Here is a 19,044-nt window from a genome sequence, read left to right as displayed (position 1 = left end):
GAGGACATAGGAGGAAAAACATGAAGGGACTAGATTGCTGCGTCCTGGAGGGGGCTTTCCCACATGTCAGTGGGAATCTTCTCCCGATTAAATGTGCTATACATTAGTTCCACCTTGATTATAAAGAATTTAGCCAGTGTCTCACATTGTGAGTTAGAGAATATACTGCTATTCACAGCTGATGGTATTTTTTGCATTCCTTTCGTAAGTGCAAAAATGGTTTTGGTTGGGTTGCTGCTGGTTGAGATCATGTTGGCAGAGAACATCGCCTTGGACTTCCGGACCAATTTATGGTATGTTTTAACGGCACTACTATAGGCTGTCTTAGCCGCAGCATTGTAGGATCTTCGCCAGGATCGTTCTAGGACCTTACATTTTCAATATCGCCACAGGAACGTCTTTAAAAGTGACCTTCCTTTGGCGATAGGGGCTTGTTAATATGCCCCATAGTTTCTTAGGTTCTTAGGTTCAGGGTTACTGTAGATGTGCCATTTGTTATTTGTTCCCTGATTTTTAATTAAATGGGCAATGTTTTCTCTTGTTAATTGACCTTTATCATCTACATGTATCCCCTTAAAGTACTAAACACTCTTCTTTTTCTCCTTGTAACAGAATATTGGCCCCTACAATGTGAGTAAGACGGCCCTCACTGGTTTGACCAAGATTCTGGCATCAGAATTATATCCGATGAATATCCGGCTAAACTCACTGGCTCCTGGACTTACGAGGACCAGGTTCAGCTCTATTGTAAGTATAATCGGGTTAAAGTTTATTATGTCCACACGTACAAATACAATTTGACATATTCCTCTTTTTGGACAAATAAATTCCTGTAAACAAAATACTGGCACATTATTATTTGATCCATTCTCTGTCAGATTAACATGTCCAGTTTCTAGCAAAAAAAAACGATCCAACACAATACATTTCCAAGTAGATCATTGCAGTACAACAAAGTTTGAAAAAAACTGATGCTGTTTCAAATTGCTTTAAAAATTGGCAATGAGCACCACACTGTAATGCTAGTGTTGGATCAAACAGATGTAGCTTTTACAATTCTCCTAAAATCTTACAACTGGAGAGAGAGGGATATATACTTCTGTGTATGTAGATGAAACACAGATCTCTTTAAACATATCCTTAGTTCAGGGCATCTATACTCTAATAATGTGCCCCTGAAACGTGCATAAATTGGATGTGTTAACTATATTCACTATGAACAAACTGCAGTCTTTAACTTTGCCTCAATACATACTACAGTCATATGTGTGCACTGGAAATAGCTTTACAACAATATTTGAGACCTAGCGGCTGATTACGACACTGGCGGCGGACAGCATCTTTTCTCTTCAGCACATTAATGCTCCTTCTGTCACATTCCTATGTCTTGCTGAAGAGGACAACAGCCTGTCATTTGTTTACAAAGGAGTTATTAAAATTACAGTTGTGTTTATAAGGGGTGCTAGCATCTTAATCTGTTGTTGATGTGTACAGTTTACCGACAACTTTTGTGGAGGTGCAATTTATAAAAACCCCAAATAAAAATATGTGTTGTTATATTGAAAGAGTATGTGGTGTGTGTGCTCTGAAAGTGCCTCCTTAAATTTAGAAAAAACATAACTCTTTCATTAACTGACATATTCATGGTTGTGCCATTTAAAATTATTTTTTTGAGCAAAATATTACCCCTACTGTCTTAATTCCTATACTTTTTTTTACCTACCTAGAGGAGATAATCAAATTTGTGAGAAAAATGTGTTTGTTCGCAATTGGTGAGAGTGAAAAAAAATTACAGACCTTTCCCTACTTACTTCCAAATTTTGCACAGTAAACAGATTAAGTTCAAACAAACCTTTCTATACAATTTTGATAAACTAAATTGGAGCACAAACAGTTCTGAAACCTGAGATTACATAGGATTTTCCAATGCCTTACTCCGTTTATCACACCATGTCTGATCATCATACCAAAAAAGGACTTTCCATGCCCTTTATAGATCTTCTTTATTCCTGGTAGATTTATGTTTACTTTCTCAGTTTTAAAGGTATTGAAATTGTATTCTGGAATATTGCAAAACTCAGTAGCTTTTTCCAGAAATCAAGTAAGAGATGTCCTTGCACCCCTTGTTACAATATGTAAATCATGTGTGGAAAAACCTTACTTGCTCAACACTTAAGATCACTGACATGGATCTTCCCTACAAATCAGCAGCGAATGGTTCAACAAATAGAACAAATTACGCCAGTGGCAATGGGCAGGATGTGATTGTTTCCATACTTGTCTGACTTTTTTTGCATCTTGGCTGATAAAAATAACAGTTGCATATATTTCAGAATACAGTTTCTTAAATGATTGCTTGAACATTAAGAAAAATGTTTTTCCAGCCCCATAAGTATAAACTCTGGTCTTATCGAGGTGCTTCTAAAATAAACATCAAATTAACAAAGAAGAATTGATTGAAGATGCGTCTTCACCAGAAGTCTTGCTAGAAGAAGAATCGCCACAGTGAAACAGGAGTTGAAGACAGCCACAATGCCTGGCAATTACATGTTTCTTGTACCTCATATTCTGGTTGCCCACCCATGCACCAAAACAAATGGAAGTTTAGATGGAAGGTGATGGTAAAGATCAGGGGCATATGGCTTCAATTGAGATAAACAAAAACTAAAAGGCACTTTGAAGAATCAGACACTTCAATCAAAAGGCACAGGATTCATCTGGTGAGTTGTCACAACAGCTTCCGAGTTGGTCAAATATGCAAAACAACTATATACGATACAGCAGAATATGACTGATACTCAAATACAACAAAACACCCCAGTTCCTTATAATAACGACAAATATCCGGTTATTACTAAGGCTGAGATCATCAACCTGATTAATAAAATGAAAGTAGATGGGGACCCTGGTCCCAAACGGAGTCCCAGCAGCAGTGCACAAAGCTTCCCACGGATTCTGGGTGGATCAGTTAACACCACTCTTTAAGTACGCGTTCGTCACGTCTACAGTTCCATCCTCGTGGAAAGGCTCAATACCGATCCACAAAAAAGGCGACCGTACCAAACCTGAAAATTATCGCCTGGTTGCTTTATTAGAAATAGAAGCAAAAGCATACGCCAGACTATTGTTGAAGGAACTAGAAACCTGGTAAAAGATCATAATATCCTTCCATTTTTCCAATCTGGATTCAGGCCCCAAAGCTCCACCATAGACAACATTCTAGTACTGGGACTACCGTTGTTCTGCTACTTTGTGGACTATAGCGCAGCTTTTGACCGAGTCAATTGCGGCAAGCTATGGGAAAAACTGAGCAACTGGGGGATATCACAGATGCTTTTAAAAGCAATAATTGCCCTGTACGAGGTGACCTGGGTATGTATTAAAACCAGCCAAAGGTCCGTAGCGACCAAGGTTCCAACTAATAATGGCCTCAAACAAGGGTGCGTTTTGGCCCCCTTACTTTTTAACATCTACACAACTGATCTGGGGAAAGCCCTGGAGGGGGCAAATCTACTAACACCAAGGCTGGGGAATGTGAGGCTCCAAATCCTCCAATATGCCGACGACATTGTCATCATGGATCATACTAGGACAGGCCTACAGAAAGCCTTAGAAGCACTGCATAGATTTAATCAAAAGAAAAATCTCCTGGTGAATCAGGAGAAGACCAGGATAATAACCTTTGGAAAGTACCATCGAAAGAGGACAGCTCAAGGGCGCCTAGGAGAACTGCAAATTAAAACTTGCAAAAGTTATAATTATTTGGGTCTCAGGATATCGGAGGGGCCACACCCTCAGCCCATTTGAAATATTTGAGAAGTAAGGGGACTGGCATTATCTATTGCTTGAGAAATCTCATCCGAAAACTACACAGCCCGACTGTAGAACCAATTCTGAAAGTCTTAAAAGCAAAAGTTGTGCTCTCCCTTAATTATGGCCACTTGGTCTTTCCTGGTGCCTTCAATAAACTTCTTACGAGCCACCAAATTTCTGTATATAAGAAGGTATTAGGTATTCCACGTCAGGCAAGGAAAGCAAGAGTAAGGTTGGAGCTGGGTCTTACTCTTCCGGATATTACCTGCTTAGGGGACACGGTAAAATATTACATTAGCACCTTGAGAGCTCCAGCAACATCTCTAAAACGCATATCAATATAATTTTTGAAGAAAGTGGCTCCCCATGGCAGGTGCAGTTGACAGTAGGCATAAAATTGTTGGAAATAGACATGCAAAATTTGCACAATTCAAATATTCCAGTTGCTGCATGGAAAAGATCAGTGAACAGACAAGTCAAGAACATGTCCTATGAAAGAGATTTGGACAGTTTACACCATCAATCTAATCTCTTAGCACTGGATTCCTCCTACATAGTGGGTAAACCACAGCCTTACTTTGCGCAAGCACTGTCAGTCCCGGCCCAGAAAAAAATCCCTTATATGAGACTTCTTGCACTACCCATAGCTGATTTTAATCAAGCCTGGGGCCGGCAGGACAATCTTGTATCATGTTGTCTCTGCAATTACTATTGCGAATCCTGGTTTCATCTGCTGTGTTGTTGCCCTAAGTTAGTTAACGAAAGGCATCGATTAGTCCTTCCAATCTGCAGAACCCAAGGTCTTGTATGATGCAGTGAAATTTCTGACTTGTGTTTTTCTGCTAAAACAGCTCAAACAGCAGCGCGACTGGGGAAATTTATAGAACTAATTCGAGCCACTTTGAGGCAGAATATAGAGTTATAAAAAGAAACCAGTTGGCCATCAAGCAAGAGAGACCTTGACAAAATGTTCCTTTAAGCCTAATGCATCTGCACTTTATAGCCAGGGTCGACATTAATTTTCAGGTTTTATGCTTCATCAATTTGTAATAATATGCACAGGATTTTTAATGTTGTCATTTTAACAATGATAGTATATTGTAATGATTTTAAGTAATCGAACAATAAAACTTAATTCAGGAGTTGTGACCAAAAATCATGGTCAAAAGTGACCTGGCGTGGGATGGACATGAAGAAAATGATAAGACAACCAAACCTTCTTTCCAGGAGAAACCTAGGGCCTGTTTTAGAGTTTGGCTGACAGGTTACTCCATCACAAATGTGGCAGATACCCTGTTTGTCTTATTACAGGTGCATTATATCCTATGACAAGTGTAGTAAGGCTGTGATGGAGTCACATTTGTGATGGAGTAATCCATCCACCAACCTCTAAATCTGGCCCTTAGTAAGAATTTGATGTTGATTTATCAACATATTCCTACATCTTGACCTTTGAATGGCATATGCTTTCGGAAGGATGCTGCCTATGCTTGCCTAACAAATATAAATCAGCAGTTATCACAGGACAAAAGGTTCAGTAAGAAGAGAGGTTAGAAACAATCTTGGATGAAATTCCTGCATAAAGATCAAAGGTGAAACCTTTATAGCATTGTGAGTTTTAATATTTTACGGAAACTCCTCAGCTGATATATAAGAAGCCACAATACCTTGAAAGGCATTACAGTAACACAACACATTTTCATCAGTTCTCTCTGTCAGTTGAACGAGGTTTATAACCAGAAATTATCATTGACTTCCACAAAGCTTCCTAAAAAGTATATTGAGTAACTCTATCAGAAATTATAGTATGATGCAATCCAAGAAGACAAAAAGAAATATCTAAAAGACATTCAGAAATTGTTCAGCTGTTGGAAATATGGGCAAAGGATAAATTGTATGCCAGATTTCAGGAGTATTTGGGTTCAGAGTTGTGTACTTCTGGAATGGCTGCTTACAAAATATGTGGCTTGCCTTTATTGAGTAGAAAATCATTACCCATGTCTCTTTTGGAAGTATGGCCTCATCCAGGTTTGTACTAGCAAAGATATCCATGCAGGAAAGGATTCTGGTGATTGGTTCAGAATATGCTCCCACAGGTCCTGAACTATCATTTTTCCCACCTATCTAGAATTTTTACACAAGTCAGTAGGGCTGAATGGATTCTGGCAGGAATATAAAGTTGTATACGGTCATCAACAGGCCTAGTAATACCAGAGACACAGATCTTTAGAAGAATATATTGGGTGGTTGTGCACATCCTGACATCTGGAGACTTAGGAATCTAATATAAAGAGAATACGCTTTTACTTCAGCTGTACAGAGCATCTACACATATATTTAATATTTTTGGATATCAGCAGACTCTCCTTCATATGTGGTGACTTTCACCATCCTTGAGAAAGGCATTTCTGACCAGTCTCCAGATCTGAGTCTCAATATTTCATGGGCAACATATTGTTACATGCATACCTTTCAGCATAAAATGGTTCATGATAAGGAGAAAAAAGATCTCTGCTTATGGTCTTCATGGCTGAAAATGAGGCCTTTTTTTAGATGCTTCGTGCATGCATTATAGGCAGAATTATGAAATATTCTGTAATACACTGCCTGCCAACTATTTGGAATCAACAGGATCTAGAAAGGGTGGTTACGAAACATTATCACACTCACACCCACCCTGATAAGAAATTTGACCAAAGGAAAATATGATCTGAATGCTATGCTTACTAGACAGGCAGAGTACGCTCTGCGCCACTTGAATAATAAGTAATATGAGTTTGGGGAAAAGGTGGGAAGCTTGCTTGCCTGTCAGATTAGGCAATAGCAAACATTGTTGACCATCTTCGCAACACTCAGTCATGAAAATGTAATTTTTTTTAATCTGATTGACACATTGAGTGAATTTGCCTGGCTCTTGGCCCAACTGTATGTTTGCAACCAAACTGAGATTCAAGTCAGAGTCTTCTATCTTGGATGGGGTGGCCTTGTTTAATGGAAAAGGCTCTCGATGCCTTAGATGGCAGCATTTCTGAGGAGGAGATACTGCAAGCCATGGATGATAAAAAAAGGCCCTGGGGATGATGAATTTCCTTCCAAATTATGTAAGATCAACAATGCAAAAGTGGCCCGGAACCAATGTGGGGTCTTTAGGGAAGCAAAATCCATGGACACTTATGCCATAAATGTAATCAACTATTCATCTTGCTTATCCCAAGCGAAATAAGGACCCTCTAAAGTGTACCAGCTACAGCTAAGGTCATTATAACAATGCAAGCGAAGGTAATTGTCAAAAGTCTGGGAGCAGTGATATTATCTCTTGTCCATTAAAATAACGCTGGTTTCATTTCTAGCAGATGTCCTAGCAACAATATGAGGGCCATGATACACTTATTGAAGCCGGTCAGAAATTATCATGATGACAGAATAGCTCTTTCTTTAAATTCTGAAAAGCCTTTTGATCGTGTTGAATGGGAATTCATCTTTAGGACTTTGACATGAGGGGGCTAGGTCTGAGCTTTGTGAGCTAGTTTAAATGGCGGTATATGAAGCCAACAATACAGATTAGTTGTTGAAGATTTTTCTCAAGCCTGTTTAAAAATGAGGGGGCGGGGTGGCAGACAGGGATATCTCCTCTCTCTGTAATTGTTTCTCTTAGTTCTAAAACCACTCAAAGTCACCATGCATTTTTGCAAATAAGCATAATTATTGGAAGCAGCAGCTATTTTTATTTGCTGATGACATCTTCCTTACTTTATCGCAATCACAGTTCTCGATTATCCCTAAGATTTTATCTTAATATCTGAATTTTCGCTTTTCTCTTGGTACTGTATTTGTGGGTTAAATTGCGAGTCCCTGCCATTTGCAGAATTCACATTATTTACTCACAGGTCATCCTTGGAAGGTTTCACTTTAAATGGGTCCCAAAAAGTATGAGTATCTTAGGTATCCTGCTTAACAAGATTGTAACAAAAATAATGTCAGACAGCTTATGTCCACTGATGCAGAAGCTAATGACTTCCTCAGATGATCCCCTTCGTAATTGTTGCTTTAGGGCAAGGTGCAGATAGTGAAAACTGCTTTGGAACTAAGGGTTCAATTTTGAATTTGCAATGATCCCTGTTCTGTTCCCTTATTCATGTTGAGTGAAATTTTGCTCTTGATAAAAACTAATTTGTGTGCACCTGACAAAACATAGGCTTAAGGATTTTGAAAACTGCATGCCAAAATGTAATCTGGGGGTTTTAGGGTACTCCAGATTGGTGTTTACTACCCAGAACATCAATTGCAATCCTCCTAGAAATTGCTATCAATTTGCGCTTATAAATCTACCCTGATGGGTTTAATAAAGAACTAGTTATCTATTGTATTGGGCTTGGTTATTATATACAAGAAAGGAAGGGCAATGCTGCAGGGTGGAACCCTATTTTCCAATCCACTGTACAGGCATGGCACACAGTCCACAAACACCTTAAGGTGTGCAGTCATTCACATTAGGAGGCTCCTATCCAGGAGTATAGAAAGATCTTGATTGGTAGCTCTATTGTTCATTGGTCGGTTTTGGTTTTATTTTTTTTAAAACAATAGATTGAAGTCCTTCTTAGAGGTATCCATGGAATATGACCTTTGGCAATCTCATTGGTAGAAATTCAAACAACTCAGGCACTTCATGGTTCCAGTCTGTGCCCCGGTGACTTTGCAATCTTCCCAGATCCATGTATTCCTCTGCACATGGGGTCGCTTTAGGGGATGGTCTCTGGATTGGAAACAGTGATAATTGCCACTCCTTTATTGGCCGTGACTTTGAGCAACCTCTGAGCCCAATAGTAGCAAATTGTCAGTCCATTTCACTGACGAAGCATGGTCTGATATGCCATAAGCATGGAAATTGAAAAGTATGTTTGAAATACACTTTTTAATATTTTGCTTGAGTGACACTGGTGGCCCCCACTTAGGTTGAAGTCAGCTAACCTTAGCCCCAAGTCGAATTGCTATGGATGCCAAGGAGACAGATTGACATATTGTTCATTTTATTTGGGTGCGATATTTTCCAGCTGTGGTATCACCTACCCATTCTGAGTTCTACACCTAGGAATGAGGGATAACGTGGTCATAACAAATATTTTTCCCTTTTCCACACTGAAAACCTCAGAATATTGCAGGATTACCACATACATATTTTGCCAGGTTTTGCATGGCAAAGGTTGTGCTGGGACATAGTGCAGCATTTTTTCACAAGGTTGAATCTAGATTCAATTCCAAATTTCTGGACAATAACAAGCACTCCACATTTTAGCCATATACTTGATAACGTGCTCCACAATAGACTATTGGACTTTGCCCCAGCACTATCCTTGCACAAATGCCTCAAGACGTATACTTTCTCTTTTAGTAGCATTTGGAGTTTTCACAACCTTCTGGACTTGATTTACAAAGGAAAACTTACAGTTTTGTGTAAGTTTGCGATTGCATGCTATCATGCTATTCACAAAGGTAATTTGCGAGTCGTATATTTAAGACTTGCAGTCTCTGCACATAAAAAGACTGGACAAAAAGAATAGCAAATAATCATGAATTTATACCAAAGTGTAAGTTTACCTTTGTGTATCAAGCAATATGTATTTCTTGATTTGATATTGCTGGACACCACCCCACTCACAAAACTGTTAAACCACTTCTGCATGACTTCGATCAGTTTCAATGGTTCATAAACATTTGTGAGGTATTAAGCGTCTCTAAAATACATTGTTGCTTTCCATGCAAGCATAACTACGCTCACTTTGCCCCTCACACAGGCACTGTGCTGATATGTTTTCTTAGATTATTGCCCATGACATTAAATGTATGATGGAATTAATGGTTGGATGTACTATACTTTTAAACTCCTGGGTGGTACATGGTTTGAATTGTGGGGTGGCTGATGTATGGTGTGGAGTCATCTATTGGGTTGGTACCTCTGGGTGGGTCTTAGAAGCACACAGGGTAGCAAACTGCCTATATTTAAAGTGTCTAATTCAAAGTGTACAGCTTTACTGAGGTGACGAGGTTGTGTTTCCTAGTTACCAAAGGAAACCTACATGTCCTTCCCTGGGTGCTTTATGGAAGGATTTTCAATAATCTTCCATGCTTGTCTGTTCTGCAAGCAGTGGAAACCAAAATTAGACATTTGATCCTCACTTGCCTCTGTTTGAAGTGGAAGCCCTCCATCTGTGTCTTCTCACGGGGCTATGGTGATGAAAAAAAGTCCACAGGGCTGCATAGGAAGTGCCCACTGGCAGCATCCATCAGTGCTCCCATCCAATCGCAGTCCACTGCACTGGTTCAGCTGCAGCTGCACATGGTGTTCTCCCTAGGTTACAGTGATGTGGTTCCACCTGGACCAAGGAGTCCAAGGGCAGATGCTGCCTGGATTGGGCCAAGGGTGGTCACATCAGCTGCACTCCTAAATGGACCAGAAGTGCTTGCAGCCCTAGTAAGACCTATCTTGATGATAGCAGTTGTAGCCCTCAATAGGGTCTACAGCCATCACGGTAGTTGTAGACCATCCAGGTCTAGATCTAGGGTCTAGGGCAATCACTGCATTTGTAACCCTCATCTGAGCCTATGGTATTTAAGTAGTTACAGCCCTGGCTTGGTCTATCATGATCACGCAGTTATTACACTTATCACATTTAAAAAAAAGTGTTTTCCTACCTCAATTTTAACCTGTTGTGTGCTCATGACGAGCCCAGCTCGTCATGAGGCACAGTGGAGCCCATGTGCGATTGATTCCCCACCTGTGCAGGAGAATCAATCAGTGGCGGAGTCATGACGAGCTCAGCTTGTCATGAGCACAGCTCCACTGTGCCTCATGACGAGCTGGGCTTGTCATGAGCACAGCGCCGCAGCCGCCGTCCCCCCGGTGCTGCGGGGGAATTACCTCCGCGGCGAAGGGGTTTATAATTATTAATCAATAATTAAAAACTTGATGTAGGTGAGAATGTATTTTTAAGTACAATTTCAGAACAATAATTTGTATGTTATTCATTAGACTTAAATCAATTAAATATTTATTTTAAAGTTAATAGTGATGCAGCATGTTTTTTGAATATGGAACAAAATAAAACATGCATCCCTTGTTGGAAAAAAAATTGCGGCCCTTCCTGAGAAACAAATCCTTCTTCTTTCAGGATAGGGCAACCTCCCTCCAGGACAAAGTCCCTCAACGATCCTGTCCAGTGTCCAGTATTCTTCACTCTAATCTAAAACAGCACCTGCGCCATAAACTCAAGTCCTTCCCTAACTCCTGGATTGTCCTGCTGGCGCACTGTCCTTCCGTCGGGGCCGCAGATTGTACCTGATACGCCCAGGCACCTCTTCATCAACAACAAGAGGCAAGAATTCAGACTTAGGTGGGCATTGGGACTTAGGTGTTTGTACACCAAGAGCTGGAGCATCTAAGGCGGCCCTTATCTCAGGGGGAATCGCCTCGTATAAGGCCACGTCACTCTCCTCGTCCGTCTGTGCCCCTGTCAACCGGGCATCAGAGAAAAGAACAAAGCGGGGTACCAGCTCACCTTCCTGGTCGGCGATCCCTTCTTGAACCCAGGCGTCGTTTGGAAGTGGCAGAGGTACCTTGTTCACATGTGATGCGGGCACCCAGTGCTTCTGACCTTCTAGCTTGACAGCCGTCTGGGTGGCGATCATCACCTGGGCATGTCCTTTCCACCTTGGCTCCAAACAACTTTTGCGTTGAAATGTTTCACCATAACATAATCACCAGCCTGTAGTCGATGCCCGGGCCCCTCTGGTACTGGTTGTAGTGTGGCGTTAATCTGTTGGTGGGGAGAACGAAGATCTTTAGACAACTCATACAGGTAGTCTATCAAGAGGGGGCACTCTATCTCAGAGAAGCCCTTGGGTCTTGGACCGCCCCAGACATTAGCAGGGCACCCGAAGACAACTTCATAAGGTGACAGCCCTGTTCTAGAATGCGCTGTCACTCTCGCATACAATAATGCTAATGGTAACGCGTCTGGCCATTGCAATCCTGTACTTTCATGAATTTTGGCTGACTTCAGTTTGAGAGTACCATTGTACTTCTCAAGAAGGCCTGCTGACTAGGGGTGGTTCGCTGCATGAAACGTCTGTGTAATCTGCAGGCCCTTCCCACAACAAATCAATGACTTTGGCATTGAAATGGCTCCCATTGTCACTCCAGATCACACGTGGCAATCTGTAGCATGGGAAGTACTCTTTTAAAAGTGCCTTTGCTGTTGCCATGGCCGTATTCTCTTTAGTAGGGTAAGCCTCAATCCATTTACTGAATGCACAAATTACCACTAGTACTTATTTCAAATTATTTACTCGTTCCATTTCGATGAAATCCAACTGGAGAACCTCGGAAGGGAAGGAAGGTGGTGCAAAATTACCAGCAGGTGTAGGGGTGCCCTTCTCAAGATTGTGTTTTAGACAGATAATACAGTGTGTCACCAAATGCGTGGCAACCTTAGAGATATTATCATTCTGCCATACTGGGTCTAGTAACTTGCATATTCCTTTGGCACTAATGTGCGCCGGGTAATGGGACATGGTAACTACAGGAAGAACAAAAGCATTGGGCAACAACAATCTTGTCAGTCCAACACCCATTCTCGTCCAAACGTCCTGTCGTCTCCTCCCACATTGCCAGTTCATCTATAGTCGCATCTCTCTGTATTTCCTTCAAACTTTCTACTGTATCCTCGAACATCCCGTTGTCTGGGACCCATCTAGCAGGACCTGTCACAAACATCCTGTTCATCTTTGATCTAGCTGTCTCCTTAGCTGTCTGGTCTGCAAACGCATTGCCCCTCCCAACATCATCTGTGATAGCTTTGTGGGCACTGCATTTTATTATAGCCAGCTTGTCAGGACGTGTCAATGCTGATAACAATTTAAATATTAATGGACCATGTTGTATTCTTTGCCCATGTGAGGTCAGGATCCCTCTCTCTGCCCAGAGGTGCCCAAAATTATGGGCCACCCTGAACATATTGGCTGTCAGGGTAGACATTAACAGCCAATCGCTCGCTCAATTCACAGGCCCTAAGGAGGGCAACTAACTCTGCAGCTTGGGACGACTGATATGGAATGCAGGATGTCTCAACTACAGTGTGTAACGTGGTGATTGCATAGGCTGCAGTGGTAGTGCCATCCGGCAGTTTCAAACAAGAGCCTTCAATATATAGTTTCCCTTGGGGTCAGATAAGGGAACATCTGTCAGGTCTACCCTCTCCCTTTGTTTCTGCCTCAGTCCGAAGTAAACAATCATGGACATCACTGTCCGTTTCTTCCGAAGGGAGAGGTAGCAACGTGGCTGGATTCAAAGTAGCGCATCGTTTGATGGTAATGTGCGGAGCAAATAACGTCAGCTCATAGCCAGTGAGACGCGCACTTGTAAGGTGCGACGTCTTCGTCTTGTTCAAAAGCGTGTCCACAGCATGGGGTACCATCACTGTGAGATCAGATTCAAGGTCGAGCCCTGCCGGTTATCTGATAGAAACTGCCGCAGCTGCAGTAGCTCTTAGACAGTGCTGGAGAGCTCTGGCGACATTGTCAAGGATAGCGGAAAAGTAAGCACAGGGTCTCTGCTTAACACCGAAAACCTGTGTTAGAACAGAAAGCGCGCAACCTTCTGTCTCATGTACATAGAGCACAAAAGGCTTCTGGTAGTCAGGAGTACCAAGCACAGGAGAAGAGCAAAGCGCAACCTTTAATTGTTCAAAAGCTTGCTGGCATGCAGGTGCCCAAGGCAAAGGTTCATGCACGTCTTTGGTGGTGAGGTAAAGAAGGGGTTTTGTTTGTAAGGAAAAGTTCGGGATCCAGTGCCGACAATACGAAGTTATCCCCAGAAATGCGCGTACCTTGCGTTGGGTCTTAGGAACAGGCATGTTAGTGATAGCAGCTATGTGCTCCAGTGTAAGTCTGCGACCCTCCTTCGACAGTAGGTGACCTAAATAGGTGACCTCTCATCGACAATATTGAAATTTTGATAAAGACACCTTGTGGCCATGCTTTGCCAAATCTATGAACAATTTAACCGTGGCTGCTTTACAACTGTTTTCAGTGTCTGAGGCCACAAGGAGATCGTCATCGTATTGCAGCAACACATTACCAGAGGGAAGTTCCAAAGACTCCAATTGTGTTTTTAAAGCCCGGCTATATATACTGGGGCTTTCTGTTTAGCCTTGTGGAGCACGACAGTATCTAAAGCTTCGACCGGCTATTCCAAATCCAAACAGATATCTGTTATTTGGATGGATTGGAATGCTAAAGAAAGCGTTTTTCAAATCTATGACTGAAAAGAATTTTGCGGATGGGGGAATCATTGTCAGGACTGTGGTAATATAAGGGACCACGGGATACTGAGGAACCACAATCTTATTGACCTCTCTAAGGTCAATGACAAAACGATAAACGTCGGGGTGGGCATCTGAAGAATTCAAGGGTGCCTTTTTAAGAATAGGGAGAATAGGGTTATTACACACATTCGCCACTGTCTCCTCAACCACACCAGACTTAATTAATTCCTGTATTATCTGCAATAAGGCCCTTTCTCCTGCCTGAGATATCTTGTACTGAGGAATACGGGGCAGTCTAGCATTATCCTTGATCTGTATAGTGATTGGTGGGATCTGGAGTAACCTCACATTTGTGTCTCCTGTAGCCCATAATGCACGTGACACATCTTGGAACTCGGGGGGAAGAGGGGCATCCTTTGCAAAACATTGTGTGGCATAGGCCACTTGTGGACCAACAGTCATGTAATCACCGTCTGGAGAACAATAGATTGTTGCATGCAACCTTTTTAACAGATCTAGTCCTAGTAAGTTTTCACCACAATTGGACATCAATAGAAATGGAGAGTCAACCGTAAAGGGGCCAATAGTCAAAGCAAGAGGCTTGGAAATGTGACTAACAACCGGCACACCAGAAAAACCCACCAAAACATAATTCTGGCCAGACAGAGCCGACCCTGGGACCAGTTATTGGGAAACAGAGCTATTCATAGCCCCTGTAGCAACTAAGAATTTCTCGGTGGTACCTTGTAAATCTGCTGTAACGTAGGGTCCATGTTGATCTACAGGCACCGGAACTGGTCCCTTGCCATGCCCCTGGCTGTCCTAACTGTGAAACAACACTGTCACTTCGTCCATATCTTTTTTTTTTTTTTTTTGAAGACCTTTATTGATAGAAAAGGGGCAAATACAAGTCAACAAGGAGCCCGGGGGGGTTCACACATACGGTACATTACAACTTACTGAAAACACAGAGGATACATTACAGAAGGACTGAGGTCTAGTTTTAAAAGTTTTCCTTGTAGGATAGACATAAGCAGGATATCGTAGCACAACAAGTCAATACTGGTGTTAAACAATCAGGATAGATAATCTTATAGCAGTAGAAAACACCAGAGTCGCTGCGTGGCACCCAGAAAGGAACGTCTGAACCCCAGGGAAGGAGAAAGGACAAAGAATAGAAGGCCCATAGAACAAAAAGGAAAAACAAAAAAGAAAGCAACCCCACCCCCCAAGTGCCCCCCACCCTGCACCCCTGCAGCTGGCTACGGCCTTTCCCCCCCTAGCAGTGTGCCTGTCGCCCAAGAAAAGGAGTCCCGAAATATAGAAAGTAAGAAAAAGAGAGAATCCGAAAACTCTCATAAAATTGAGAAAGGTGGGGAGGAGCCCACTATTCGTCCCCCAGCTCCGCCATCTCGCACCCATAATAGCAACAGTAGTCTAACACCCAATAGTAATAACATGCCCGGTATGACGAGAGAACTGGGGCCACAGCAGCAGCGCGCAGGGTAAGTAAGGCAGCCAAACCCAACCGAAACATCCAAAATATCAACAAGGAATCTTCAAGCCATGATTGATAAGCGTAAGCCCCCGCAATAGTCTTCTAGCACCACCGATACATGTCCCGGTCACTCAGAGAAAACTAGTTCCCCGGCTGCCCCACCCACAAGAACGGTGCAAAACATTTATCAACGGAGGAGGGCCAACCCAAGAGAACAAAAGAAAAAATCAACAGAAGTGTATCCGGCCATCACCTCCCGGACCCCCATGCAAACCATACCCAAAGTCCAGCGTTCTCGTCAGTCCAGCACAGTCCCAGGAATGTAGTTACCGGTATCAGGGCAAGAATAAAGACAAACTCAACCCTGACCCCTACGTGCCAGTGCGCCAGCATAATGCAGTTGCGGCGTAGCCCCGTAGAGTAGGAAGAGCATCCGATGTGAACACCCAGAGAGATGGCAACAGCCAGTAATCGCCATCCAAAGCAGGACAGTGTTATCCCCAAGAGTGCAGTACGGGTAGGCGTACAGTGATAGTCCACCAAAATTGGGCAACTCACTCCCGGGCAACATGTTCAAAGTAAGCAGAGCGATCTTGTCAGCAATACCCGCTGGCGGTGGTAGTCCTGGCATCCGACGGCGAACCTCTAGGTTCCGTCCAAATATAGAATGCACTGTGTCCTCCATAGTTGCGACAGTCCGAGCGGCGGTGATGTTAAGTTCACTCACAATCAGTTCCTCTACGTCTCCCCGGAGAGGCTGCACACGACTGCCGAGTCCTGGGCTCGGCGATCCGCTCCGCGCACAGCCGCCCGTCCGGTCAGCCAAGGAGAAAACGGGCACAGCGTCGTCCAGCCGGCGCTCCAGGTCACGAGCGTTGGAACAAAAAGCAGCTCGCATAGCGGCCAAAGCTTCCAGGACGTCGCCGATACTCACGGGCATAGCCAGCTCCCTGTCCCCGGAATCCGCAGGCGTGTGGCGACCCTCGAGCCCAGTCTTTAGCATACATGTCCAGGCGTCGTTTAGTAGGTCAGCTCCCAGAGAGGCAGCGCCAAACCACAGGGACAGGGCAGCAACCTCCAGCCCAGCGCCACGCACAGGGACAGCACAGTGACGGTCCAACCAGGCGCCGTGTATAAGCGCCGATCACTCAATAAAGATGGCCCCTTCCATTACACTTCGTAGCGAGAGATCAAAGAGGAACTTCCAACAGGGGGGGATACATTTGTTGCATCGGTGGTGGTAAAGCAGCGTAGCGGCGAGACTCCAAAAGAAACTGTTGCGCTACTTCTGGGAATCTCGGTGGCCTGTCGCGTCTCGCCGGCGGTTTCAGGTTCTCCTGTAATGGCCGCTGCTGTTGCCCTCCAGCCGGACGCCGCCGAGAACAAAGGACCGGACCCACTCCGTAGGCGTCTGCGGGAATTCAGAGCGTTTCTTCACCCCCGGTGCAGGAGGGACGACGGGGAGCCCACCATCGGATGCAGCGTCGCCTCCCCAACCCGTTACCGCACAACAGGCACGATTCAGCAATCAGGAGAGGAAGCGGTACGGGAGGGAAGCGGACGAGTCGGCGGAGCCGAGGGCTCAGGCGGCCATCTCTGTTGCCGGCTAGGCTCCTCCGGCGTCCATATCTTAATTGTAACGGTAATACTGTCTTCAAAATAGGTCCCACTCTGCCTATTCTCCTGACTGCATCCCCCCTCGGCCTTCTCCTCCACGTCCCCATCCTCCAAAACCCCGATCTCTCGGAGCCCCACCTTTCTGCACCAAATCCGGGCACTTGTTATGCCATTGTCTCTCCTTTTTACAGTACACACATTGATTGGGTCCCACAGGCGCACCTGAAACACCACCCCAGTTAGATCAAGGTGGTCGGTGGCCCGAACCTCGTCCTCTTCCACCTCTCCTCGCAACTTGCTGCATCAACACTCTCGTCTTCAAATCCTTCAACTTCTTCTCTACTCTTTCTTTGTCCTCGTTCTCTCTATACTCATAATACTGTGCCATACTTTAATATGATTGATGGAGAGGAGGTCGTCCAGGTACTTTCCGAGGCTTGCAACCTGGTTGCAACATCAGGGAGCAGATTAGTGACAAATCTATTCACGAACAAATGAACGCCACCCTCCTGTGACCAAAAATCCTTACCACTAAAATCTAGAAACATCCCTTCAAATCTGGTAAAGAAATCCGACACACTCTCATACTTTTTCTGGCGACACGCAGTCAACTTATCCCAATCCACTCTCTTCGGTGGGATAAGAGAGTGCCTGTAGGCAATAATACGCCCGGTAAAGCCAGTAGCTCTGCCTTTGGCTTCTCATCAGGCTTGCGCTCTTTATCCTATGCTCTAATGTTGTCCCATGTGCCACCCAAATCCAATGCATGGTCTTGCGTATGGACCTGTCTCCATATGTCCACTGGTACCAGTAAACCGAAAATTAGCTGTATGTCAGCTAATGTCATCACTGTGCAGGGGGCTGCTTCTGTCAATTCCTTATATTATGCAGTGGGTTTTTGTTGTGGGTCCGGCAACTGGCTCTTCAGGGAAAGGACCTCACTCCTTTTCAAAGGAGTGTAGATCCATTGTTCTTGAAACCGAGCATTGACCCGCTCTCTTATTAGAGTACTAGTGGTGTCACGCAACTCTGGTATTTCAGTATGGTAGATGGGATGGATTTCCCTCATGGGGTGTTGCGTCCCTAGTGTTGTAATCTTTTGGAGTAACCTTCCCCGGTAACCTACCAAGGTTGTGACATTGCTGAAAACCTAATTCTGGGCCATATCAGTAACATATACTCTGTCTCGTATGTCATAGATAATCTGTGGTGCAGAACCCTGGAAGCACTGTTCCCACAGCTCTATGAGCGTGGCTGACATGTGCTTAAAGGCATGCTGCTGTATGAAGGGCTCGTAATATTTCATCACACTCCACACATCTTCCACACTATAGATCAGGTGCCGGGCCCATTGAGCTGCCTGATTCGCAACCATCTGTTTCTCCTCATTACCCACAGCAGAGCTCATTAACACTTTTTCCATGTGGTCTCGCGCTGCTGCCCAGTTGGCTCCAGGAATTCCATGCGTAGGTGTTTCAGCATTCAAAGGTGTTTGGGGCATCACACTCACAAGGGAATGAGCAGATGCAGAAACAGGCACCATTATGTGAGGAGACAGATTTGTAGGGGTGAAAGGGGATGTAGTGGACGAGACAGAGCCAAGAGACAAGGCAGGAGAGTCAAGAGACAAGGCAGGGGAAGTAACGTCATCCTTCCCTGTGACTGGTGGGAACACAACGGAAGCAAGTGGGGCTGGGGCGGAGGCAGTAGTACCAGAAACAGTTGCACCAGAGGGAGCAGCACCAGACGTCAAGGACTGGGATGTGGGGACCGTAGGGTATATTCGCTGTGGGGCAT

The 19,044-nt window shown here is 44.0% G+C and overlaps 1 protein-coding gene across 8 annotated transcripts in view; it reads left to right on the top strand.

The window, feature by feature from the left end:
• LOC146786068 (dehydrogenase/reductase SDR family member 4-like) overlaps nt 1–19,044 on the top strand; it is a 284,740-nt gene that overhangs the window by 232,806 nt on the left and 32,890 nt on the right. For all 8 annotated transcript variants that reach the window (XM_085635494.1, XM_085635495.1, XM_085635492.1 and 5 more), the window contains exon 8: nt 613–747. In XM_085635494.1, coding sequence (XP_085491620.1) covers nt 613–747 — 135 coding nt within the window. The remainder of the gene's footprint in view (nt 1–612; nt 748–19,044) is intronic.

The sequence above is a fragment of the Triturus cristatus genome, chromosome 11, assembly GCF_964204655.1.
Source record: "Triturus cristatus chromosome 11, aTriCri1.1, whole genome shotgun sequence".
Taxonomy (NCBI): Eukaryota; Metazoa; Chordata; class Amphibia; order Caudata; family Salamandridae; genus Triturus; species Triturus cristatus.
This window is presented reverse-complemented; position numbering and strand designations above follow the sequence as displayed.